This window comes from Perissodus microlepis, chromosome 16, assembly GCF_051167445.1.
Source record: "Perissodus microlepis isolate ML-2025 ecotype Zambia chromosome 16, ASM5116744v1, whole genome shotgun sequence".
NCBI classification, from domain to species: Eukaryota; Metazoa; Chordata; class Actinopteri; order Cichliformes; family Cichlidae; genus Perissodus; species Perissodus microlepis.
Genome location: NC_140476.1, coordinates 21,426,604 through 21,453,371, shown reverse-complemented (window position 1 = coordinate 21,453,371; position 26,768 = coordinate 21,426,604). Strand labels below are relative to the sequence as shown.

The 26,768-nt window shown below is 39.4% G+C and overlaps 1 protein-coding gene across 7 annotated transcripts in view; it reads left to right on the top strand.

Annotated features, from left to right (window-relative positions):
- The window catches only part of il1rapl1a (interleukin 1 receptor accessory protein-like 1a), a 184,522-nt gene that overhangs the window by 3,764 nt on the left and 153,990 nt on the right, over window positions 1–26,768 (top strand). For all 7 annotated transcript variants that reach the window (XM_084954857.1, XM_084954856.1, XM_084954855.1 and 4 more), the window contains one exon: window positions 18,166–18,267. In XM_084954857.1, coding sequence (XP_084810983.1) covers window positions 18,186–18,267 — 82 coding nt within the window. In that variant the 5' untranslated portion in view covers window positions 18,166–18,185. The remainder of the gene's footprint in view (window positions 1–18,165; window positions 18,268–26,768) is intronic.

Genomic DNA, 26,768 nt, shown 5'->3' with positions numbered 1-26,768 from the left:
CTGATTGAATTAGGCCACCCTGCAGTTCCATTGCTTTCCCTAGGAGCAAAGGCGATCCTGCAGTGAAGTTTATCAATAAGCGGGTGGATGGAGTGTAAATGGTAGTGTTGCCGGGGGCAGACAGCCGGTCATGAGGAGGGGGAACACGCTTAGGGAGGGTCCCACTGATCACACGGCAGATTGGGAGCCCTTGGTGCTAGCGTCTGTTGGTCCCTGCCGTAGGGGAAGAATGAGCAGTGGAGCCACACAGAGCTGACCTAGAACCACACACTGGGCCAACTTCAGGTCAGCATCCTGGGTGAAGGCAGCTCAGTTTAGCTCTTTTTCTTTTTCTTTGTGGTTTTCTTGTTTTGGAAGCATTTTTCTGTGTTTCTTTATCACAAAATATTCGGTCAATTTACCACAGTTGTGATCAGGTGATGAACATGGTTGATTCAGAACAAAGCGTCTAGCGAGCGCAGCATTTTGATGGCTTTGTTTTGAAGGCTGGTTGCTTTGATGTGGACCCCCATGAGGCCACTGGCAGCTGAGCTCCCACTGTGGCAGATTGATATTTGTAATTTAAGGGAAGCTGTCACACAGCATCCTCCAGATGGAGAGAGCCGCAGAGGCACGCAGTCGATTAAACACGGTTTGTTTAGGAATAATCATTTTGTTGTGGGAGCTGAGGATTCATTTGAGGCATATTGGCTCTAAGGTTCAAAATGCTCAATTATATCCTTACACACACACAAAATCACAGCATAATAACACATAGATGTAGCGTACAGAGTGGTGTCAGGGAAGGTTTTAGCTTTTAGCCTGTCTGTTATCTGATGAAATCGTTCAGATCGCCACATCACAGCAGAAAGGACAGGTCAGTGATTTGTGTCCCTGCTGCAGAAAAGGTTGAGTAAAGGTTGCGAGCCAATTCATTAATTCACTCACTAGAGTGTGCGCACATGCACATGCACGCATGTACTTGCATGCTGTTTTAGTTACTGGACTATTGGAATTGATATCTGGGGGAAGGGTCATGTTTTAAAGAGCCATCTTCTTCCTGTCACATTGATTGACAATAAAGGAACAATAAACATCTCAGAGAGAATACTGCTTGATTAACTAGCCTTCAAAGGAACCATACATGGACAATAAATCACGTTTTCATCTCACAAATTAGGACGATGGCATTTAGATGCCGGTTTGAAGACCTTCCAGCTTGAACTCATGACATTCCTGCTCATAGGTCTAACTGGTAATGTCAAATCCCATGAGGAGTTTAAGAGCAGTAATTTATATATTTATGTGATATTATTATAAATGATCCACTGTTATTGTGTATAAAGTGTTTGAAAAAGGAGGGAGAAAATGAGGCTGGGGTTTGAAAATGCTATAAAACATAATGTGATACAATATCACAGATATTGACAGTATTTATGACACATTAGAATATACATTTTGCCTCTGATATATTTTCATTGTAAAATGCACTCCCAGATCAAATATCAGTAAGATGACAATAGTCAAGATGGCATTAATTCATTTATCATTCATATCGACTTGGGCGTGGTGAAGGATGACGAGGCCAAGCTGATGCATCTAGACAATACAGCATGGTATTCAAGCATCTTTAGTTCTATGGCCAGACTGGGCAACTGCAGTGTTGTACTCAGTTTTTAAGAATGCCAAATGTTTTTCTATCAGCCAGTCATTTACACCCTTTCTTGTAATTATACCATTTTTCTTCCAGTTGCTTCAGTTTCTCCCACCATATCAAATGCTGAGCTGGTGCTGCCTCTTTACCCAGGACAATCTTATAAAAGAAAAAAAGGGTAAAGGTTATTTAAAAATGAATAGATTTGATCCATGTTGCATTTTCAGTGCCAGTTCATGAAGATTTTCAGTAGGCATGTATCAAATTTGAGGTTAAAATTGTTAAAAACGCTTTTTATTTACTCCATTTACTTGTTTTAGTTAAGAGGACCATGGCACATTTACCCTTCCTTATTATCATGGCAGTTTAAATATATGTGGTGCTTTTAGTTGGTACTAATACTTAATGGTAGATAAACAAGAATGGCGGTGCAGCAATTGAGGTATTTTACAAGAACAAAAGAAAAAAAAACCAAATAATTTTGTTGATTTTGTTTTTTATAAATAGGAGATGAAGAAAAGTCCTTATCACATTTTTATACAGGTGAATAGTAAAAGTTTTAGTCGACAGCAAAACAATGCATGATTATGCAATCAGATTAGGAAGTTTAGCCACTCCAGCAGTCCTGAAAGTACGGCATATTTGCAGTGTAGGCTGGGAAATATTGTTTGCTTTTATGCAAAAACTCATTTGAACTGTTACCTCCTTATTCTACTACCAGTATGTATTTGCAAGTAAAGATAATCAAATAAAAAACTGAAATTTCATTTAATTGTAGGGGAATTACACCCTTAATCATGGACCTCATTATAAAGTTATTGTGTCTTTTTGAAATTAGTATTCTTTTTTCTTTACTTTCTCTGAAAAAGCAAAATTTAACATTCACATCAGAGAACAGAAAGACAGTAATACAGCTCACTGCAGGATCCTTGACAGTGGATGCTTGAACATCTGTACTGATATCACCTCCCTGATAACCTCTCTAACATTATCGCTCTCACAGCACTTGGCACAGATCCCACTTCACTGATTCCCTCATCTTTCCTTCATGCTGTAACTTTGGTCTGTCTGCCTCAAGTTTCTTTCTGGAGCACATTTTTAGAAAACTTAACTTCTTACTTTCACTGTACTTTGAAAGCTGTCAATGTAAACAAAGTTAGGCCTGTCAAGGTTGCTTTCAAGAGCTTGGCTCTTTAATGCAGTCACTCGGAAGCATAAGCTGCCAGCTCTTACAGTATTTAGATTAAAGTGGTGTCGATTTTGTACCTTCAAGTCACTTTGCTCACCAGATAAAAATGCCTTTATGTTTAGACATTTATTGAGAAGACTAATGGAAAATGGCCTGTACTTCTAAATCGACCGGAGAAGGAGATGAACACGGGGTAGAAAAAATGAGGGAGGCAGGTAGTTATTTAAGGAAACAGGGAAAAAAATCTGCATTATCTGGAGGCTTGATGTGCAGAGAGCAGTCACTGAGGGGTGGCGATGTGGGGGTTTGGATATATAAAAGTTAAAGAGAGGTACACATACTTGCTTTCAATAGCTATAGAACCATACTCTTTAAGCTCGAAGGCTGGAATGCAAGTTTGAAAGCCGATTAAATATCTACATAAATCAGCCACAAAATTAAAACCACTGACAGGTGAAGTGATCAGTGATCGTCTCATTACAATGTAGTGCTCTGGTGTTGCCCTTAGCACATGAGTAACACAAAAAAGAGACCAAGTAGTTCATTTAGCTTACAAACTAAAATCCCGTAGAGCACCCACAGGATACACCTGAAAAAGCCTGATCCATGCAGGCCCCTCCCCGTAATCCACAAGGTCCAAAGGGTTGATCCAGTCCTGCCAATGTTCCAGTGCCAGACCCTACAGGACACCCAGAAAGGTCCAGTCTTCATGCCCTGATGGGTCAGCTGTGTTTTCGTGGCTCGAGACAGCCCTAACTTAGCACAGGCAGATGGTTTTAATTGTGCCTGAAGGTTGGATCTTTCAGGAGGGTGTAACACCGAAGATTTACAGGGGGTTTATTTTAGCTCTTAACCCCCAAACATATTATGACTACATCAGTGCACATTTGTTGCCAGATAGAAGTTTAAAGAGTTTTATTATTTCATTTAAAAAGTCTTTATTGTGTTTTGGATTAGGCTTTTTTCTCTCTTTTGATGGGAGCTGGACCATAATGGAGCCAATCAGGATTTCTAACATTTTAATTAAAATGCAATAACTGGAGTGAGATTGTGTTCCAGGACGCTGTCAGTCAAATCTGATCAGCTGAATGAAGGCAGATTATCAGAATGTTTAAACTATTATTTAAACGTGTTAGCTTTAGCTTCAGTTTTTACTTTTATAATCATATATTTGATGGAAATGTTAGGATTTAAGGAAGAAGTCTAAGGGATTTAAGAAAACTGTAAAACTAGTTGTTTCTTTAAAAAGAAGAGGAAGAATTGGGGCTATGCAAATGTTTGAAGGATTTAGACTTTGTTATAGTGGTGCAAAACCTTTTAGGGAAGATGTTATAGTGCAATCATTCACCCTTTATTTTTTCTTAACACTCTCTTTGAGCAAAACCAAGGTTTGATTTTAAACCATGAGCACAATCTGGTTTCAGACTTAACCAGCTGTTTGAGTTTCCCTAAACCTAAAAACACTTCATCTCAGAAGCCAAAATAAGACTCGATAGAAGAGATTAGACAACATTCATATGGCTCATTTTGCAAAACGACAAATGATCTTTTTCATCATATGATCTAAAAGGACGTGTTGGCCTCTCAGTCTCCATCAATAAAAAAAGAAACTCGGTCTGGACATTGTTAATTATTTCCCTTATGATTATGTCTGTCACGAGAACATGCTTGAATAAATCCTATTCCTGACTTTAAACGTATTAGGTTTCTCTTTTACTGTTTGCACGCTGCCTTTGGCCCTGCCATAAAATACAGAGGGTCGACCACACCAGCTGTAATGGAATCAATCTCTCAGCTGTCACTTTGCATTGGTCCTGGGCAAATCTCACCAGTGTCCCATGGGTGAACATGTAAGATATGCAATGTGAACGCTTCCAACACGTGTGCTCATACAGGGCACATAAATGAAAGGAGTGCAGGGATGTAAAACAGAGAAATGCTCACACAGAGTGGCGCGCACAAGATTAAGCCTGGCAAATTGACTTGTCTTGATGTCTGATGAAATTGTATTTAAAGGTGTAATTTAATCATTTTGCTTTTGTAGAATTTGTGCGGAAAGTGAATCACAGTTGTAGCGCTCCTTAGAGACGCGGATGTTGGAAGTCTCAGAGCTGGCAGGTACTTGTAAGAAAGTGGTTCGAATGTTCAAGATCAGATTTGCTCACAACAGTGTAATTGTAAGCTGCGATCTCTCGGTGGACTGGCCCACAAAAAATAGACAGTGGGGGGGGGGAAGGAGTGACTTTATGTCAATTTTCTGCTGCTTGGCTTGTCATCTTGGCTCTCAAATCCACTCTGATGGCCCTAGCTCTGAGCTATAAAGATGGGAAGACAAAAACAGACAAGGTCATGCAAGAATTGGCACGGGGGAGACAGAGAAAGACGCCGAGAGAGGAAAAGAGAAAAACTCGAGGTGTTTCTACTGTTTCCTAAAGCTGAAACGCTCTGCCCTGTTGTTTTGTCAGCTGCAATGGTCTGTGTTATGGTGCAATGAGACCCCAGGGAGTGGGGACTGCCATAAATATTGCACTGTTCTGAGCAGCCGTCTCTGATGTGGGCTCACATTGTGCACCGGATGCTGGCCATTAGTGCTGTTGGTCAGTAATGAGTGGGCACCAGGGTCTTTAAAACAGTCTTCCAGTTGAGTTTACACAGACACACACACAGGGCAGCAACTTAGCGCAACAAACAGCTTCCTTGTCAGATGATGAGCAAAGATTTAAACTTTGGGATGTAGAGAACTCATAATAAACAAACACAAACAAAGGAAGCTGGGTTGTTTTAGTGAAGGGCCACTAGTGTTTGTTGGAGCTGACATTGCAGTGTGTTTTGTCGAAGGTCAATGACATCTATGGGTCTGTTCATCCTGGATATGCTTGTGTGTGTGTGTGTGTCTGCACACACATAGAGACACACACACACACAGGCCGAGTCAGTCCTGTTCTTGGCTCCAGCAGTGATCTGGCACTTCTCCTAGTTCTGCAGCCCCTGCCATGCATCCCTCTCTCCCTCCCTTTCTCCTGCTGCCTCTCCTCCTCCCATCCCTCTTTTCTCCCTCCATCCACACACCAGTGCAGATCAGCCTGCCCAGGCCTTGCAGGGTGTCAAAAAAAAAAAAGGAAATAAAAGAAAGAGAGCTGACTGGACTTTCACCCCAGCTCTCCCGTTATGCTTTCTCATTTCTGGCTCAGTTTTTAATGCTTTGCTATCATGTGATGGTAATATGGCAGCATTATGTACCCAAAATACAATATGCCACTTAAAAGATGTTGAACACATGGACTGTGAAGAGCTGTGACTAGTTACAGGCTGGAGCTGCAATCAACAAAGTCCATTCATTATTCCTTTGACAAAACCTAGATAACCCCACAGCAGGGATAGACACATGTACCAACACACATATAAGAATACCCTGTCTTAAATTTCTGTTTCAGTTCACATAAATCCTGTAATAAGATTCCATCTGAGATAAGCGGAGTGCTCCCCACAGGGCCCTTTCCCCTCTTGGAGAGAGGCACAGCACTATAGAATGGATACAGCTGCGGCCAGAGAACAATCAATGCTACTGACTCTGTGTGTGTGTGTCCTTGTGTGTGGTTGTAACATGGATTTTAAATACTCTTCAGGAATCACTAGAGAAAGCACATACTAGATATTAAATTTTAACGGCAACCTTGGATTTCCAGTAGCCTGAACAGGTTTTTTTTAAAAGTCAGATCTAAACATTTCCACGTTTTATTAGATATGTGGATCACTATATCTGAAAACACTGCACCATTTGCATAAAATAATGGTAATTAATCTCTTATTTTCTTGAAAAAAGAAAAGGACGCCGGATGTGTGCATTCAGACAAAGAACAAAAAGTATACAGGAGTGCAATGTCCACTTTGGTTTAGCTGAATATTGTACAGCATCCAAAACATTGATTTTAGAGTCCCATTGCATCATATAGTGCACTGTGGCCAGGTGGAGACAGTCAGGTGAGTATGTTGGGATTCTATAGACGAGAGAGTGAAGGTCACTGAGATGTGCTTATGGGGCATTGCTCACATAAAACAGCTGGGGTAATACAAGGTAGAGTGATGGTGTGTACAGCAAGAGATAACAATGGGAGCACATGTTCAATTAAACATATACCATCCATTGATCCATCCCTAGTAAGTGTGATACCTCCTTTGTGTGTGTATTTAGGTCTGGTTGGCTGCAGGTATTTTACTGCAACACCCAGATGGCTGTCATTGGTTCACTTAATGCTGCTGCACATATATCTTTCTCTGTCAAAACTGACAGTACCTCAGGCTCTTTGTAGGCTGTAAGGAAACAAGACAAGTTCAACTCTGTGACATACTGCCAGTAGTTTTGGTAACTCACACCTTGGTAAGTTCCTTTTTTTGTTTTTGTGGTGTGCAATCTGGTTCCATTTAGACTGAGCAAAGTCAGTTATTTTCATTTTGATAGCTGATATTGTAATAATTGAAAGAGTGAATTCATTCACATCAGTGGAAACATTTCTTTAAAGGTTGTGTTGAGATGAGGAAGCAGCTTATCAGTTGAAACCTTCTGAATGGGTGTTCTCCAGTAGACTTTCTTTGTGTACAGGCTAGGATGAGCTGACCTGCTGCTCTTTGTGGATTTACACAATACAGATAGACAGTACATTGTTTATGCTGTCTTTATATTAGGCACTATAAAGTTAGTATGAAGGTGGAATTCAGTGAATGAATCTAAGCAACATCAGCTTAACTTCAAATTCATCTCTGCTACACTTGATGTAATCTAACTCTGACCATGAAACCACAGCCACTGTCCACCGGCCACACACAGTCCTTTACTGTGAATAACCACAGTACTGCAAACTACCCTGTTTATCCTGCACTAACCTGCAGACTTTTTCATGCAACCTTTAAATAGCACAGTTAGTCTACAACAGGTTGTTTTGCAGCAAGTTTCACAACATGAAAAAAAAAACATGTCACATGTACAGACCCAATATCAGATTTTAAAACAAGAGGAATTACATGTAAGCTTTTCCAGTATATCAAATACCACTGATCAGTCCTTACCTTTAATATGACCTCCCTTCTTCCTCTTTCTTTCTCCATTGCGGAGTGAAGTTAAGTCTCGTTTTTTTCTCTTCCTGTGAAATATAGCAGCTGGACCTTTAAACTAGCAACACACTGCCGTCTGATGTTTTTTGAGCTGATAGAAATGTTGCAAATGACCTACTTAAAAAATGTTACTCACTTTATGTTTGCTCCTCTTCAGTAGGGCTAGCTAAATGCTGAAGTACCATAACCGTAACTTATGGACACCTGCAGTCGGTCCGATGTTGTGAATAAAAATAATAATAAATAAGTTGAAACATCGGCCCACTTTAAACCCTGACTTTTGGACAGAGTTTTGTCTCTTTCATCTGTTGTTATGTGTCATCCCATGGTGATTAATACAAGAACAGGACTGCCTTTCAGGTGTTACTGTTTAGGCTCAAATTGGTTTGACGTTTGAAGGCTCACAGTGAAGTGAAATAATAACTCCCTTCAAATGCCCTAAACCAAAAGTAATGAGCCTGTTTTGAAAATATAAGGAATAGGAAGTACAGATATTTTTTTAAAGCAAGTAAAAGTTGTCAGAAAAAAAATACTCAAGTAAAGTACAGATATCTGAAAATTCTACGTAAGTACAGTAATGAAGCATCTGTACCACGTCAATAAATTGCTGGAATTGCTGGAACCATTCCTCTGAGATTTTAGGCCATATCAATATGACAGTATCAAATCGTTGCAAATTGCAGATTTGTCATCTGCCCATCGTGATGCAAATCTCCCATTCCAACACTGGCACCTGGTGTGATCTTCAGCCTTCTTCAAGGTTGGAGTGTGCTGAGAGATGCTCTGATGCATGCCTTGGTTTTAACAAGTTGTTATTCGAGTTACTCTTGCCTTCCTATCAGCGCAAAGCAGTCTGGCCTCATCAGGCCTCTGACATCAACAAGGTATTTTCACACAGAGAACTGCTGCTCACTGGACATTTTCTCTTTTGCAGACCATTTTCTGTAAACTGCAGATATGGTTGTGTGGAAAAAACCTCAGTTGATCAGCAGTTTCTATTATAATTTTGCTTTGAGTTCCTGCAATGTGATTGACTGATTTTGCATTAATGAGCAGTGTATCTAAAAAAGTGGCCAGTAAGCATATAAATCAAGGCAAGATGCCATTCAGAGAACTATGGAAGCCCGTTTCCTCCACAAAAAAAAAAAAAGGATCCATAACTCGAAATTTTGAGTTATTTTCTCGATATTTTGAGTTATTTTCTCAAATTTTTGAGTTATTTTCTCAAAATTTCAACTTATTTTCTCAAAATTTTGACTTATTAACTCCAAATTTCGACTTATTAACTCCAAATTTTGAGAAAAGTAACTCGAAATTTTGAGTTAGCGCTGCCATTTCAGTAATCTACGTGAATGACGTCATTTCCTTGTTACCCGGAAGTTGAAGCCCTCAGGTACAAATGCTACAGCCAAGCTACCAGTATTACATCCAGTCATGAATGCACAGATTGCTGAGTATTTTCAAAAATGATGAAATCCTTGTGTTATTAGCTGAATCACATGGCGTTACTATCAGCAAACGTAATAGCAAAAGTGCCAATTTGTTGTGATCCGGTTTTGAGTGCGCGTTACTCTGCGCCATATCCTTCCGGGTAACAAGAAAGTGACCTCATTCACGTAGATTACTGATTGGCAGAGCTAACTCAAAATTTTGAGTTATTAACTCGAAATTTTGAGAAAAGTAACTCGAAATTTCGAGTTACGTTTCTCGAAATTTCGAGTTAATGAGTCGAAATTTCAAGAAAACAACTCAAAATTTCGAGTTATGGATACTTGTTTTTGATACTTTTTTGTGGCGGAAAAGGGCTTCCATAGAGAACGAACTGGAAACGTTTCAAAATACTTTGACAGATTTAAAACAAAATAAGGTTTCTAGACTAGATATGCACATTTTACTTCAGTTATACTTCAGTTAAAATACTGGACTGGACTATACGGAGATGATGAGATGAAGTGTATGTTTATCCAGCTGTGACGACCTTTGCATACGTACACATAAAAAATGTTCTTCTAATAAAAAGTGTTTGATATTACTTTTAAATAGCAGGATAAACACACGAGCATGCTGGAAAGATGTTTCTTGAAATGTTTTTCGCAACAGCATGCTTGTTTTAATTTATGATGCTCTGATCCAAATACAATTGATTATGCAACTTACAGTTGGATTTTTCACTGGAGGTATCTTTCTTATCTGTTGTAATTCTTCTCAACCCCCGCTTCCTTATTTCTTCCACTTTCCTCTCCATTTCTTTTAGTTCTCTCTATTCCCAGCCTGTCCTTAGTCAAGCAGAGAATTGATTTTTAAACAGGCAGGACTCTGGGGACCGAGCAGAGAACCATTATTGGCCTCGTTTAGGCTCCATTGCTACTACGATGGCTTCTCCAGACAATAGGACAGACTGTCATGGATACCAAATCGTAAATGCACATTCCAGGTGAAAACCGCTCAGGCCAGCATTTCCTTTCCTCAAGGAGCTTTGTTTTAAAGGGAAAAAAAATAGACATATACAGTCTTTTTAAACGACTGCAATGCCTCTCTACACCCCATGTCACAATCAAAAGCAAGATAGGATGGGAATATAGCAAATGTATAGTCTTTTTTTCCACGCTGCAAGCTACCTTTTTACCTTTCCAGCGCTGCCTTAGTTTTTGTGGAATTGCAACATATGGTAATGTGTTTCTACTGCAGCGGCTGCTGATTCCTCATCGGGCACGCTGTGCTCCTGCACAGCAGCTGTATGTCTGTCAGGCAGCTGAAGCATGCAGATCCAATCAAAGTCCTCATTTTCTATCTCGGATTGAAAGTTTCCATGAAAGCTTCTGTGGCAAACCTTTTTCATGACAGACGTTTTATCTTGTCACAGTGAAGAGAGCACAGGTGGAATTAACAATCCTTCACTTCCATTAATTGTCCCCATAGTTCATGACAGTGAACCAGCATGCACAAAAGCAGCACCTCGCTTATTTGGAATTGAACCATAATTACTATACACGCCTGGATTGTGTAATAGAGTCCCAACTTGCATGTTTTCCTTCACACTTTTGTTTTTCACACTGAGAAACAGAGAAAAAAAACTGAATTTGAGAAAAATTTCTATGACTGTCTCTCTGTCATAATTCTCAAAGTCTTTTACCTAGAGGAGAAAGTGTTTTGTTTGAGTTGTCGCACTTTTAGACAAGTGTGTTGACACTTTAATATATACTTGGATGTCCTCTAACTTCAGATGTCAATATCAGACTGCAGTTTGGCAGATGAAGGATATTATGCTCCATGCCTAAAAAAATCAGAATCAATTTAAGCAAATCAATAACCATTTGGGGATATTTTTATTCACTTAAGTTGATGAGAGGATACAATTTAGCAGGTACTTGACTAGAATCTATTGCTGTTGCCTGGCTACATGACTCGGGTATCATGAGAAATTGATGTGTAAATTACAATGTGTATATAATAACTGTATATTTTTGTGTTGATTATACAATAATAATAATAATAATAATAATAATAACAATATGAAGAACTTCATTAATTCCTTACATGCGGACTAGAGGGATCTTATTCCAGTTAAAAGTCCCGTTTAAGCCGGCCAGTTACCAGGTTAGTGTCCTATTGTGTTTTAGATCTTTTGCAACCTGGGAACATATCAGCTAATCTGCTGACTAAGCCTCTGGGGTAGCCGGGCCAAGGCCTTCTCCTCTGTGCACCAGTCACTTTTTTATCAACGGAAACAAATTTTTAAATTTTTATTCATTCATTTTAAATTAAAATGAAAAAAAAAAAAGAAGAAAGAAAAACCTTAAATCTTTTTTGAGTACAGTTAATAGTTGCACTTTGGCAAATTCATTCCGCCCTTGGCTCTTTGCTAACCATATGCAGCTAAAATGTAAAATAGTGCAACTGGTCAGTAAAAAACTATAAGAAGACTGTAAATAGAAACCAAACATGATATATCAAATATCTTGTCACCTGGCTACAAATTCTGCATTGTTGTATACAGATATGCATTTATATAGATTAAACATGACATGCCTCATTGGCATTAAGTCACCATTAATTGCTTTTTTTTTATTTGTAAAATAGATTTAACAGCGTACTGTTTTGAAAGAGTTACTGATAATTGCTTTACATTTCAGCATGCATATTTACTATTATAAACTAAAAAAAAACATGTTTGCAATGAGGAAAGAATATGTTAAATATAACATAATGCCTACAGAGTTCATTGAACTGCGCTGAATCTTCACTGATGCCAGAACAAACTGTGCTCATTTGAGCTTGTTCTTGCAATGTAGCAATTAGAGCAATAACAAATCAGAATAATATAATAGCCACCCATCCATCCACAACCTGGACAGGTTGCAAGTCTATGGTGCAGAGTAAAAAGTGCTTTAGATGAAACTTGTCAAATATCACATCAAAACATAAAGGCACAACATTCATCCATATTTAAAATGTTCTATGTTTGTGTGCAACCCCAGTTTGTTTACCATTCTGTGGAAGTGGTGTGCTTGCATTTGCCAGTGTTTTTAGTCTACCTGCGTGTCAGTTGTGGTCCAGCAGCCCCAGTGGGGTGTGTACACTAAATGGGTGAGGAGAGCGTTGGCCCGTGCTCTCCATCAAAGGCAGCATTGACTAGAAGCATAAGGGCGTCTCTGTGGCCAGTCATCCTTGGACAGCTGACAATGGCCTGGGCATGGGAGACCTGGCTGAAAGCAATCAACAACTGCAGGAAAATGCTTCTCTGCTGGTGGAATGTGTGTGAAGTCAGACCTCAACAACCCACGGCCTTTACTGTTGACCGATCATGAGCAAACGGCTTTAGTTTGCCTTGAAGCTCTTCTAATTAATTATATACACAGCACTGCATTTTATGTGCTTGAATGTGCTCTTTACGTGCATGTGCAGTCTCCGTGTGTTTATGTTCGAAGTTCAGAGAACAGCAGGGGTGTGGATTGGCTCAGGATCGTGTGGTAATTAATCTCACTCAGTGAAGAGGTGCGTGTTGGGACTGAGGCAGGGCATAGCTCACAGCACCTTGCTCGTTAGCTCTAACCACCTATGGCCAGCCTCTGGAGATTAACGAGGGCTGGTCATGGTCAAAAGCGGTCAAATGTGTTTCAACGAAAGCTCACCCGGTGTACCACCAAGCTTATTTTTTATTCCGAGGCAGTGATTCACATTACAACTGCACAATGCCGCTCATGGGGCCTGACTCACACTGTGACACATCTGGCAAACAGCAGAGCAAACACACATGTGCGCGCAGATGCCACATTGAGCAGCATGAGGAACAGGTAAACATACAGTAAGCATAGTTACAGTATGCTGTGCCATTTACTAGCTATCCCAGCATGAATCTCTTTGACACAGTGACACATAGAAAAACCTATGACTCATTCAGTTGTGCTTGTCTTGTTCATCTTCATCTGGCTGCTCTGCTTGCTGGTGTCGCATTTGATGTTAGCGTAGCTAAATCTACAGATGAAGAGAAATAACGATGAAAGTTAGAGAGCTGCATTTGCACACAAATTCACATTCATTTTTTTTTTAATAATTTATACTTTCTCTTTCATTTAATTGAATTCAGTGTTGAACCTGCTTCCTGTTATCAGTAATGTCAGTCAGTTTATTTATCTCTAAGAGGGTAGCTTCAAAGGTAATTTTACAGTCACTGGCTGCTGATGCTCATAAATAATAGATAAATAATATACCACCATTATAGAATAGATGGTGGTATACAAATACCATATATATATATATATATATATATATGTATATATATATATGTGTGTATGTACACATTTCCATACACAACATCAGGGTTATGATCTGTATACAGATAAGAAATCTCATTTAATATTACGCAGTTATTACTCATGTAATGTTGATCAAAAAGCACTTGGCCTGTTTTTGTGTGTGTGTGTGTGTGTGTGTGTGTGTGTGTGTGTGTGTGTGTGTGTGTGTGTGTGTGTGTGTGTGTGAGAAAGATTAAACCCTTGTATTTGCAGCAGTGGGATACACTCATCATCTATTCCTGAGAATAAATTGTCCTACCTGCACTTAGCAGAGACAGCTAATGAGAGACCCTTGTGCTCTTTCTTGAAGAACTCGTCATAATCAACGTCATACCTTGTTGGATAAATAGTCTAGGTTGAATTTGCATTTTACATATGTTATCTGTTTCACATTTTCACTTGGACCGTCTATTTTGTTATATTAGAAACAGTAGATGACATAATGTAGAAGTTAGAGCTAAAAGGAAGCAGCGGGGATAACTCCATAACTCCATGGACGCAACAAGATTTGGATAAATTCTTTTTAAGTCAGAGTCACGTCTTATGATGTACTTTACCTAAGACCACAGCGTGGTCTGCCTTCAAATTAGATTAAATCTCTAAATCACATGATCAATCACCCATGGCTTTCTATGCCAAGATGGCGGCGTTTTCCTTCTCTCTCTTAAGATGGCACAACTTCATCCTATATCAGCAAGGTGTTTTTGGCCTGTAATTACGTGAATTTGTGTGCACTGCCTTGAGCGATAAGAAAAAATTGGAAATGAGAATAACATACTCAGGTCTGATGGAAGCACACACGCACACACACATAGGCAACATGAACAGAACAATGGGGGGTGTTAGCAACCAATAATTGAATTTGGGAGGAGATACTGCTATCCCGTAAGATACAGTCCCGTAACAATGGCAACAGACACTAAATTCCTCTGCTACTTTGTCAGGGGTGAGTCAGAAGGTGGTGGAGGGCCATGCCCCTCATTTTCTGGTAAAAAACAGCAGGCAAACGGCATGTGTGCTACTGTGGGTGATGATGTGTGCATGCTTCATGCATCGCTGAAGCGTGGATCTCACGCCATGCCTCTGTGTGTGCCTCCTCAAACACACCTGCTCCTGACGCCTCAGAGAAAAAGCTTGGCTCTTAACTATACAAGCAACAGAGCAGTGTCATATTAGAATAAACGGATAGTACATATTGTGATTCACTTACATGCTGTACTTTTATATATTTTTAATTTTTAAAACCATGAAACGCTTTTTATTGGGCACTTTGAAATTACCTTTCGAGCTTTTTTCTTGTCCTGGATGTTATATAGCTTAATACATTCAGAAGAAGTCGGTCAGGTTAAGAAATGTTTACCTTGTATGTTTAAGTCAAACTCAAGCTTTCTTTGTTTTGGGACACTAACCATAAAAGTGTTATGGTGTACGTTTCCACTGAGCATCATAAAATGATGAATGAAGCGTCGAGGATTGCAAAAACATTTAATAGAGTCTACACTAAGGTAGTCAAAGAGCTGCTTTATTGAGTTTACATGCGGATGTCTAATGTGTGTAGTTTCACTCAGTCATCAGTCTGTCCTAAAAAGTACGCTGAGAATCTGTCCTGTGGACCGTTCTTGTTTTTAAGTTCCTTTTTTAGCTCTTTTGTGTTGGGTTAAACAGAAGTGACAGGAAATGAGGTGGGTTTTGGGTGTTTGTATGGTTTGTTAGGGGCTGCATGTGAAATGCACAATCCTTCTCTGTGTGTGAGGATAGCAGGCTGGTGATGTCATGGCTGGCAAGGCCCAAACTGAGATTGTGAAGGCGTAACGCGACCGGGATTCAGAGCAGGGTCACTAACATTGTTCTGTTGAATTAGGCTGTAATGGAGGGGCACCTCCCCATACTGCACAAACCCGCCTGCCAATCGTTTTGTTTAGTGAATCAACTTTTTACAACTAATTACGGTTTTGTTTTCTTTTTTGTGCCCAATGCCAACGATTGAGAGCTTAAAGCAAAAATATTAACAGGAATTATGGGACGATAGAGACCAGAGTTAAACTGATCAATTTATGGTTACATGGTGCTCATTTTAGCCTCCATGACAGTTGATATAGCAGAATGCTTTAACACTGAATACCAAGCTGAGCACATGACTGCAGACCGCAGAAATACAGTGAGGACACAAAACGAAAGACAGACAGCAAGCTAACTATAGAGTAGAAAAAAGAAAGGTACAGTATGTAAATAAACTACCACGCTGTGACAGTATTGAAATCTTTCTCTGTGCATGTGGTCCCTTGACTTTTCAGTTTTTTACCTTTTTTGTTTATTTTTAGCTTAGTCTCCCTTGCTGTTTTAAACTTAAACAGTATCGCTGCATTAGTTGTGGAATAAATACATTTATCTTTAAAGAGGTATAAAGTCATTAAGACTACTGTAGTCTGGGGATATATTTCGGATAGGTGATTACATAACCATAAACCATCATGGAGTTACAGCTGAGGCTAAAAACACACATTCACAACTCTCCAGCTTATTGCCATTAAAGAAACAAAAAAAGGAGGAGCAAATCAGCTGTGGTGTTTCACAGGAATTTTATTGGCATAATGGTATTTATTGACTGAGAGTTGTTTCCTAGCAGAATGTGACTGAGGAGCAGAGAAAGAGTTCTTTTTTAAAGTAGGAGCTGTGAGTGCCGTGTAAACACACGCTGAGAGAGGCCCCTTTCATTAGCTATGCTAATCTGCAGGGCACGTGACTAGCTGTGGATTCCAAGGTCCCTCCTGGCTCTGGCTCTCTTAGTTTTTGTCTTCAAAGAGCCTATCTTTTCATTTCAGGTTCATTGGGTCGGTTCCGTGTGTGTTGTTTTATTCATTTCTATGCAGTTTGATTGAAAGGAACATTATCGAGCTATTGCTCAATCTTCCCATCCTGTCCTAAAGAATTTTGGTTATCTGGTACTAAAGACATACTCCTACACAAGTAGATATAAGAGTTTCTTTGCACCACGGAGTCAAGTCTCGCCCCTCCTTTGTTATCCGTGCTTCAAAAGAAACAACACGAGGGATTTCTGTCTACCTTTGGATAAAACATAGGAAAAAGGAACTAGCAAGGAGTAAAAAAAATAAAAAATCTTAGACGTGAAAGAAATTGAGCATTTTGGGAATTAGATTTCACATTCTTGCCATGAGTCAGACATAGTAATAGGAAAGCAGAAGCCAGCAGCTGGCTAACTTAGCACTAGACTTAAAATAAGGCATAAGCTCCTTTATATTTCACTAACATTTCATTAACGGTTCATAAATATGTTTTATCTTATGTCATGCCATTAAAAAGTCTAAAACGAATGGAAATAGGAGACACTTTTGAAGCTTCTGGTCTAAAACAATGTTGATCTTAAGGAAATTATAATTTCATTATAATTTAAACAAGGCTTTCTTGTCCAAAATTTCATTCTCCTAACAGCTATCAGGTCAGCAGCAGCTTGCTGGGGGTTTGAGTCAAATTATATTTTAGCCAGAAGCTAAACAAACACATTTCGAGACCATGCAAATGCACTCTGTTTTGCACCTTGCATGTTTACCACAGTTCTGTAAGCATTCATATTTAGGCATGCAAAAAGGGGGTCTTAAGATTATCCTAATCCTAAACATGTCAGTGGCAAATTGGGTGATGCTAACAGGTTAAATGGTAACTAATTTACTTCCCAATTGTGATTCTTGTTTGATGTCTCGAAAAATTTATTACATAGATGAATATTGCCATGAGTATAACCTTTAAGCTAATAAACAGTTTCTTTTTAAATTTATACAGCAGCTGCAGCACTATTTCAGGACCTGGCTATTAAGGGGTAATTACTACATGTTAGATTATGTCATTTACTCAGAGAAGATGAGAGGTAGAGAGCGAGTCACCTCCATTAATTAATATAATAAGCGTTGATATAAGGGGTATAGGTGGGATATTTCCTACATCACTTTGAGTCAGAAGGTGATCATTTTAAATTGCCTTAAGCTCCCACCTCCTCCCAACCCTCTCGGTTTTTAATGAAAACGGCGATTAAACTGGTCGTTCTTACACATGTAATTATTTCTTTATTGATTTGTCAGCATCTTATGGAATGGTGTTTCATAAAATATATCCCTTTAATGATAACTCGTCTGAATTTCAACCACGAAAGAAAATCAAGAATGACCCCCCGTACCCCCCCAGGGGAATGTGGAAATTGGTACGTTGATCTAAGTGTGTGAGTATGTTTAAGTTGGTGTGCAAATATTTGCACAAAAGTGTGTGTGTGTGCACGCTCTCTGTAGTTTTTGCAGAACATCCCTCCGCACTGACACTTACTCTTGTCTAGTAGTAGAAAGAGGTACTTGATCTCATGTAATGGCAGTGACTGATGGCTCTTTCTCTCTCTCCTGCCATCCCTATTCTCCCTCCTTCGCTCTTTTTAGGCTGTGAGGACGGGGGGAAGATGAGACCTCCCAGCCCTCTGATGATCCTGCTGTACATCACCCTGTCCAAGAGTGTAAAGGTGGTCTCTAAGAGAGGCTCAGGTATTTTACTCCTATTTCTTATGTGCATGCACAGCCTCTGTGTCGCTGTTTTCATGCATGTGTGTGAGTAGACTCCAATGTTTACAACTGCTAATATTAATGGTTGGCGCCACTGGCTGAATTAATTTGAAGACTTATAGTCAATTTTTATGATTAAATTGTTTTGTGTAGTTGTTTGTTAAGTTCTGTCGGTGCTAAATATCAATATTCTAGAATTTATGTTGCAGTTATTATGACTATTAGACTGTGTTCAGCCTGTGAAAATGTATTGTTTCTTGATAATAATTGAAAATAATCCGCCACTTAATTCTGCAGTTGTCAAAAACTGGTAATAGATAGGTAATTGCTAAGAATCTAACAATGGAAAGCAGTTCCTGCTTTTATTTTTTTGTATTTGTCTCTAAGGTGAGGAGTAGGGCTGCCACAAACGATTATTTTGATAGTCGACTAGTCACCGATTATTTTTGCCATTAGTCGACTAATCAGCGGAGTGTATTCTCGAGCATCTCACACTTCTGATAATCAGTTGTCTGCTTGACGTTTATTCAGCTGTGTAAAAACTATAACTTTAATCTCAGCCAAACCGATTTACTCAGGAACAAATAAAATACTAAAAAAGGCCAAACAATAACAATTTTAAGTTATATAAGTGACTTATATATGTTTAACCTGAGTAACGAAAGACAGCGGTGGGTTCTAGTGAGCCTTGCCCCCGGCTAGCTATCGAGCTAGTGGGTAACAGACGTCTCCGAAAACGTCGGAGCAATATGTGGTGTCTTGATAAACTAAGCAGATATTTGAGGTTTACAGAGTTACATTCTCGCCTGAAAATATGTTAAACGTTTATTTTGCGACCCAGAAAGAATAATAAGAGTAATATTAAAACTAACTAGCTGCTGCTATTGTTGGAAACTGAGCTGGGCTGCGCTATGAATTCTGGGACAGAGCTACTTCTTCTTCTTCGCGGTTTAACGGCAGCTGGCATCCTTGTACATGCAGTGCTGCCATCTTCTGTTTCAGTCCGTTATTACACTCTTAAATTCTACTACTTATTCCTGCGTCTTTTGTGATCTTACAAAGCTTCAAACGACGCGTCGACTATTAAATCAGTCGTCGACGATTTTGATAGTCGACATAATCGTGACTAGTCGACTAATCGTGGCAGCCCTAGTGAGGAGTATGTGACTTGACACACAGATTTATAGCATAATGGAGAATTAGCAAGATCTACCTCAATAAGAAAAAGAATGACAGCTTCCAAATGATCTAACTGCTCAGTGACTGGGTCACCAAGGGTTAATGTGAAACTCATTATGGCTCTAAATGCCAGCAAATTGAACATCAATTTTGAGGAAATTCAAAGGTCAAAAAAGAAAATAGAGAGCAAAAAGACTGAAAGTAGAAACTTTTCATGACATGAAGGAAAACAGCTGACACTCAACACTCAATGTAGAGCTTGTTGGCGGTGTTGGTGATGGTCAGAAAATCCTTTCAAACATTTATTTGATGTCATTTCTACATTACAGTTTTTCTCAAATGCTAAAACACATGTCACAAACGTTACCACCAGGTCCCCCAATGTCCAAACACAACACCCTTCTCTAAAGCTACATAAACACAACCACACCTTCCCACTGCAAAACTCAAACTCCCACACCAAGAGAGCAGCTCGAAGCTGTCAAAACTGTAAACACTATACACAGCATTACACACTACAGCAAAACAATTGAAAACACAATGCTCAATTTGTGAGAAGGTTCTTTGGTTCATAACTGCCAATGCATATTTTTATAAACTGTACAGTAACGGATCGTCATAGAACCCTGCAGAGGATTAGGCATTTAGATTTGTGAGTTTCACATGAAGACTATAAATCTATAAAAACATCCTGCATGTACGTACACTACTGTAACACAACTCAATGCAAAAACAGAATCTATCGCACACAACAGTACTCTCGGAAACATGATCAGGGTGTGAAGTCTTTTTTATTGTCTACACGGTCTTTTTACAGTATTACACACAGTCACTGTGCGGCATCATGTCGCCGAGCTGCATTGGGCCACATCACCTCATCCACATCACAGGCTATATTGTCCCTTGCTAGGCACCGCGGGAAAAACGCCCTGGAATGGCGAATCCATCCCTGGAAGGCCTCCACTGGGATGTCAGCACAGGCCAGCTCCATTGCCCGTACAAGGTTCTCTCTTGTGTATGGCTGTCTGTCATACACCTTCCATCTCCATGATGAGAAGAACTCCTCTATAGGGTTCAGGAAAGGGGAGTAGGGTGGCAGACAGACGTTTAAAAAGTGGTCACTGTTGGTGGTGAACCACTCTCTGATTTGGTGTGTTTTGTGGAAGCGGACGTTGTCCCAAATGATCACATACATGTGATGTGCTAGCCTAGGATGGTGTTGTTGACGGTCCAGGAGGATGTCTTTTAGCTCCTCTAGGAAGGTGAGGAGACGTTGGGTGTTGTAAGACCCAAGGACAGCATGCCGGTGGACAAGCCCCTCCGTACCCATAGCTGCACAAAGAGTAATATTACCCCCCCGTTGGCCAGGAACCTCAGTGATGGCTCTTTGGCCAATGATGTTACGGCCTCTTCGCCTTCGTTTCTGGAGGTTGAAGCCAGCCTCATCCAGGAAGAGGTACTCATGGGGTCTGGCCATCGCGTCCAACTGCATTATCCTCTGTGAACATGGAAAAGCGTACAGGTGTTCAGAACGGTCAATCAGGTAGCACAGTATTGTCCAGAAGTAATGTAGGCCACTAAGCAACACAGTATGTCCACTAACTGTACTGTGGACATGGATGTATACGTACTTGCACATACTCGTAACGTTGTTCGGTGTCGCGCAGAGTTGCGCTCAAAGGGAACCCTGTAGACCTGTTTCATCCTCATCTGTTGGCGCCGGAGAACTCGGTCTATTGTGGACACGCTGACAGCATCAATGTTCTCAAAGTTTACATTATCTGCAATGACTTTGTCTCTGATCTCTCGGAGTCTAATGCAGTTGTTCTCACGGACCATATCTGCAATGAGGGTTTCTTGTGCCGCTGTGAATATGGCAACCCTCCCACCTCTATGTGGCATCCTTTCAGCTCTAAAGAAAGAAACATGTGTTGTCAATTGACTGATTTATATGTAAAACTACATGTAAAGTAACAGACCACTTTCACAGGCCTGTAAAACTGTAGTGTGACAAAGAAAGCAATAGCGTACTATACCTGTTGTGTTGTCTAAATGCCTTGATAATGGTGGCCACGGTGAACCTACTCAGGTTTGGATGTACTCTTCGTCCCGCTTCAGCCATTGTCATGCCATGGCCAATGACATGATCAATTACTGTTGCTCGCATATCATCTGTTATGATGGTGCGAGGTTGTCTTCTTCTCCCACCTGGACCTTCTCCTCTCTCTTGTTGGCCTCCTTCTCTTCCTCCTCTACTCCGAACTCCTCTTCTTCTTAGGCCTTCACCTCTTCCTCCTCTGATCTCAACCCCTCTTCCTCTTTGGCCTGCAGCTCTTCTCCTTCCGCACGCTCGAATGCCTTCATCCATTGTGATTGTTTGGCATCTTCACCAAACTATGCTTTTATAGGTGGGGTACATCATTAGCAACAGGTGTCTTCAATTTTGAGTCGTTGTGTGTAGTGACTGACGCCAGGTGTGTTCCCTGTGTTCAAAGATTGGTGACTGTGGCAAGCATTTTGCATCACATGGGCTTTCATTTGAGAATATGAGCAGAGTTGTTTTGCAACATGTGTTTTAGCAAGGAAAAATGTGTTTAGATTTATGAGTACAGAGGGCTGTGTTTTGTGAATTGTGTCTTCATGTGACATGTGTTTATGGTACTGGAATATGGTGGCTACATTTAGTAAATGTGTTTAGACTACTGGTCATTTGGGTTACAGGATTGGCTTTTGTGTTTTAACATTTGAGAAAAACTGTAAACAAAATACTTTTCTATTGTAGCTAGTAATCTAACATTAATACTTGCTTGAATCCAGAAACACATTTGTTTCATATCTATGCTACTTATGCAAAGATTCAGTGAATGAATCTTTAGGATTTGAGAGAAGAAGAAATTCATTGGTTCTTTCTCTGACCTACTGTGAAAGTATGAAATGCCTCTTAGTATAGCATGAACACCATAACGGTGGTGTCCACAGCTGTCTGTGTGCATGTCCGCTAGGAACTGTAATCTGTTGGTCTTTGTGTGCTTCTGTTTACCTCTGTGTGGATGTACTGCAGCCATGCAGGCATGTCTGAAGATTTAAAACATGACCTTTAGCTTCTATATTTATAGGAAAGCACACTCCCTGGAGTGAAAGGGCAACTTATCAATGAGTATATGTGCTTTAATATCCAGTTACAGGTATTGTCAGTGACACAGAATGCAAAAACACTAACCTACTAATATGAAGAAAAAATAATAAGAATGAAAACAGGATGCAATCTTTACTATGCAAACCACATTGATGTTTACCAAGTAAAATCCTGATTAGAATTCAAATGTGTGTTTTTTGCAAAAGGAGTTATTTTAGAAGCTTGTTGGCATATTTGACTAATCACCAACATGTTAGCTAGCCAGACGGGCCAGTATGGGCTACAGTAACAATCTAATAACTTGCTTATATTCTATGCATAATTAGGCCGTTCTCAGAATTGAATCATTTCACTCAATAAAAATGTGGTAACTGAAAAACCACTCCACATAAGTACACTTGTTATAGTGTCAGCACAGGTATGCTCAGTCTATTCAAAATAATGATTTTACCATTTTGATAGTAAGAATATTTTAACTTGACTGCTGTTGTGTCCTGGTGGATTGTTCACATTTTTTAAATTCTACAAGAAAAAAGTATCCAAGTTAATCAAAATACATTTATGAAGGTCATGTAAGAAAATTGTGTCTGCTCATTGGTTAAATGTGCCATTGTGTTAACTTGTATGAATTATGCGTCTCATTGATTAAGTGTCTGTGGATCTCTGTTCCTTCAGACTGAGCGTCTGGGTTCTCCCAAACTGGATTTGAATGTCATCAACCCTTTAAATGGCTCAATAACACATTAATATGGATAGCATAGGTGCTGTCCTTCACCTGCTCATTGACCAGAAGTTCTGTATTACACATTGTGATAATTTAGGTGTAAAACTGGTGTCGTAAAGCCAGTGTATCAACTATACCTACTTAACTAATCAACTATAGGGCACTGTGTCTCGTATATCATCTCATTTATGTGCTGCCACCATCAACATTATACAAGATTTCCACTATTAAATACCCCTGTCGCAACCTACCAGTAGAAAAGTACCTATTAGCAATATCTATGGGAGTGATAACAACTGATCATGACCGTTTAAATAGATGACACTAAACTACTACACTCCCTCAATTAACAGGAGAGCATTACTTCAATGCAGACCCACACAATGGCTGTTGAACATCTCTGATGGAAATAGGCAGGGAAAATAAGATCTAGAAAGTTTGCCAATTTCTAAACACCCCTTGAAAATATACAATGCATATTTTATGAGTATGCAGAATAAAAATGATAAAAATGGTACATTCTTTTACGGCAGTGTTGCATTAAAGGCATTGGTAAATGCGGCCATTAAACTACACTGAACTTTAGATCAATAACATGTAAAAGTGGTGCTTGGCCTCGTACAAGTGGTGACCTTACTTACATGCAAATGAGTATGAAAATGATAATAAAATAGTCTATTCAAAATGCAGCCAGTGTATCAGACATTCAAAGTATACCTTGTAGGTCAAGGTGAGAGCACTTATGCATTGCTAGTGATGTGTTCCACCGTTCATCTTTGACTGGATAAAGACCACGCCCACAAAGCCATTGTTTAAATGTTGTTTAAGAAATGAATGTTAGACAGTAGGGTAAATGAATTTCAGTCATCAATTTGATCCTTTAATCAGTTTTGTAAGTGCACAACAAATATTTATTCTGTGTTATTATTATCAATCATTTTTCTGTCTTGTACATAATTACAAATAAGATTATAACGAGTTCTCTGTGTTATGCTTAGAGTACAGTCAGTCATTGAGTGACTAAGTTGAAATTGCTTGACTTCATGTTTTTGCTTGTGTGTCCGTTTTGTATGACCCTATCCACATACACTAGTACCTGTGTGTTTGGATGATTTGGTCTGTGGAGGATTTTGGCATAGATCAGAGTCAGGATAACACATCCGGTCAATCGCGTATTCCTCTGGGTCCTTCGGCCAATTATTGATGGCGGTAAACTCAATATTACCTCTCAAGTGTGGGGTCAAAGACGTCTGACTGACACAATGAAGGTAAGCTAGCTTTTTTGAAAGACTGCGCTCGCCTCTCTGCCAGCAGCTCAAAGGGAAGCCTGAAAGATTATAAAAAGATTATCAATTAAGTCATGGGGAAAATCAAGCTCACAAAACGGACACTGTCATTTTAGCTCCATTTTTTTCTCTGTCTCACACAAACTAATGGAACATCCAGCAGTACTGAATTTGGACGGTAAATCCATCAATAAATAATGCCTTTTTTATTTGTGTTCAAAAAGAATAATGAAAAAGAGTAAATAACTCATTGCTGCAAGTTTGTAAGGATAATATTAGTGTAGTTGCTTGCATGAAATTAACATTCCATTCATTATTTACCCTTAGCAAAATGTTGTTGTTTTTGCATCCGTTTCTCTAAATGGAAAATGGTGCTGAAAAATTAATCTTTTTACTTACCTGTTTATTTATTGTTTTATTTTGAATAATTAATTTTGCCCGAAGACAATTAACTCAAAAATGGTTTAATTGAAAAATGTATTTTCCTGCACCTTCAGCTTTGATCACTGGCTGCTGACAAGCTGAAGGGAATTGAGGTTAAAGATGAAATGTAGTGGTACAGAAGATTAATTTGCAGATAAAGCCACACGATAGGTGATTGTTTTCTGGCTCAGAGGTTTGGGATATTTATCTTCTTGGGCTGGAGATGAAGAGATTGAGCACACACTTCCATGGCTGCTCTCAAATTAACAAATCACCATCCCTGAACTGGGTTTTCCAAACCAGTCCAAAACAGAAATTTTGGAAGATAAAGTTTGAGACAAAGAAAGAAAAGCTTGGGCTACTCTTCTAATGAATTGTTTGTGGGGCATTCTCTTTCCGATGGGAAAACTCTATTGTTTTCATAGGGTTACAGAAAGAAGAATTTGACTCCACAACCTTGAATAGTTTCGGGTAAGAATCAGTTCTGAGGGCTTGATTAGCCCTCAAGAGATACTGTATGAAGCAACAATACAATTGATTTTTCCCTCCCAATGTCTGGGTGTCATTCCCAGCGTTCCCCAAAATCCTATAATTATTCAATGTGAAGCCTGCATTTCCCAGAATAATGAGTTTCCCAAAGGTCTGAAAGCTGTATTTGTCTCTTTTTCCCTCGCTCTTTATGACACACTTGGTACTACTCATGCTTTTAATGACCCTTCAAGCTCAGAAGAATTATATATCAATTGGGGTAGACTATTGTGGTGTGCACACCACACAAGCCAAACTCCCCAACCAAAAACAATAGTCTACCCCAAAACAATAGTTAACATGTGGAAGCAAGTATGAGCTGTTTATACACAGATCTTATTTTTTTGACCGACACATGCTGTGCTCCTGCAAATGAGGGTTTGTTACTCCAGGCATTGTGCTCACCTAGGTGTTATTTTGCACTGGAATGACCAAAGTAATGCTGACTCTGCCTGAGAGTCAATACTGGTGACAGAAACAAGCTGTCCATCAAGCTCCAGTTGTCTCTGTCTTGGTCTGACCTGGCCTAGTCTGACCTAAACAGGCCCGCCTCAGTTTCCTGGCCACAGATCGGCCCATAAAGATCCAGACTTTAATCAGAGAAGACAGGGACTGTTTAACTGGGGTCTTAGTCTTCTTACAAACCCAATTATCAGTTTGTAGCTCAGTGAAAGAGACAATGAACACTGCAGAATATGGATAACAAATTTATAGACAAAACAACAAACCTCTTGGTCTGCACACTGAAACACAATACATTGTTAAACTGTGTAAAAGTAAAGTAAGAGAATGGGGATAGTCAACATTACCCATGGTGTCTGAGTATTGAATAGAATAGAATTAGAATAGAATAGAATAGAATTCAACTTTATTGTCATTGCACATGCACAGGTACAGGGCAACGAAATGCAGTTTGCATCCATCCAGAAGTGCTTTAGTGATATAGATATATTACAATATATATTAGCAATAATATAGATATGTAAGTATATTACAGAAATGGGTCTATTATGGTATGTTATAATGTACACGGTATGAAGTATGTTGTGAATATTCTATAACTATAGGTATGTACAGGCTGTAGTGAGTACAAGCTATGTACAGGCTATGAACAGGATATAAATATGAAAAACTATACAGAATATGAAATAAATAACTTTACAGAAATCTGAGATATACAGTTATACAGAAATGGGAACTATGCAAG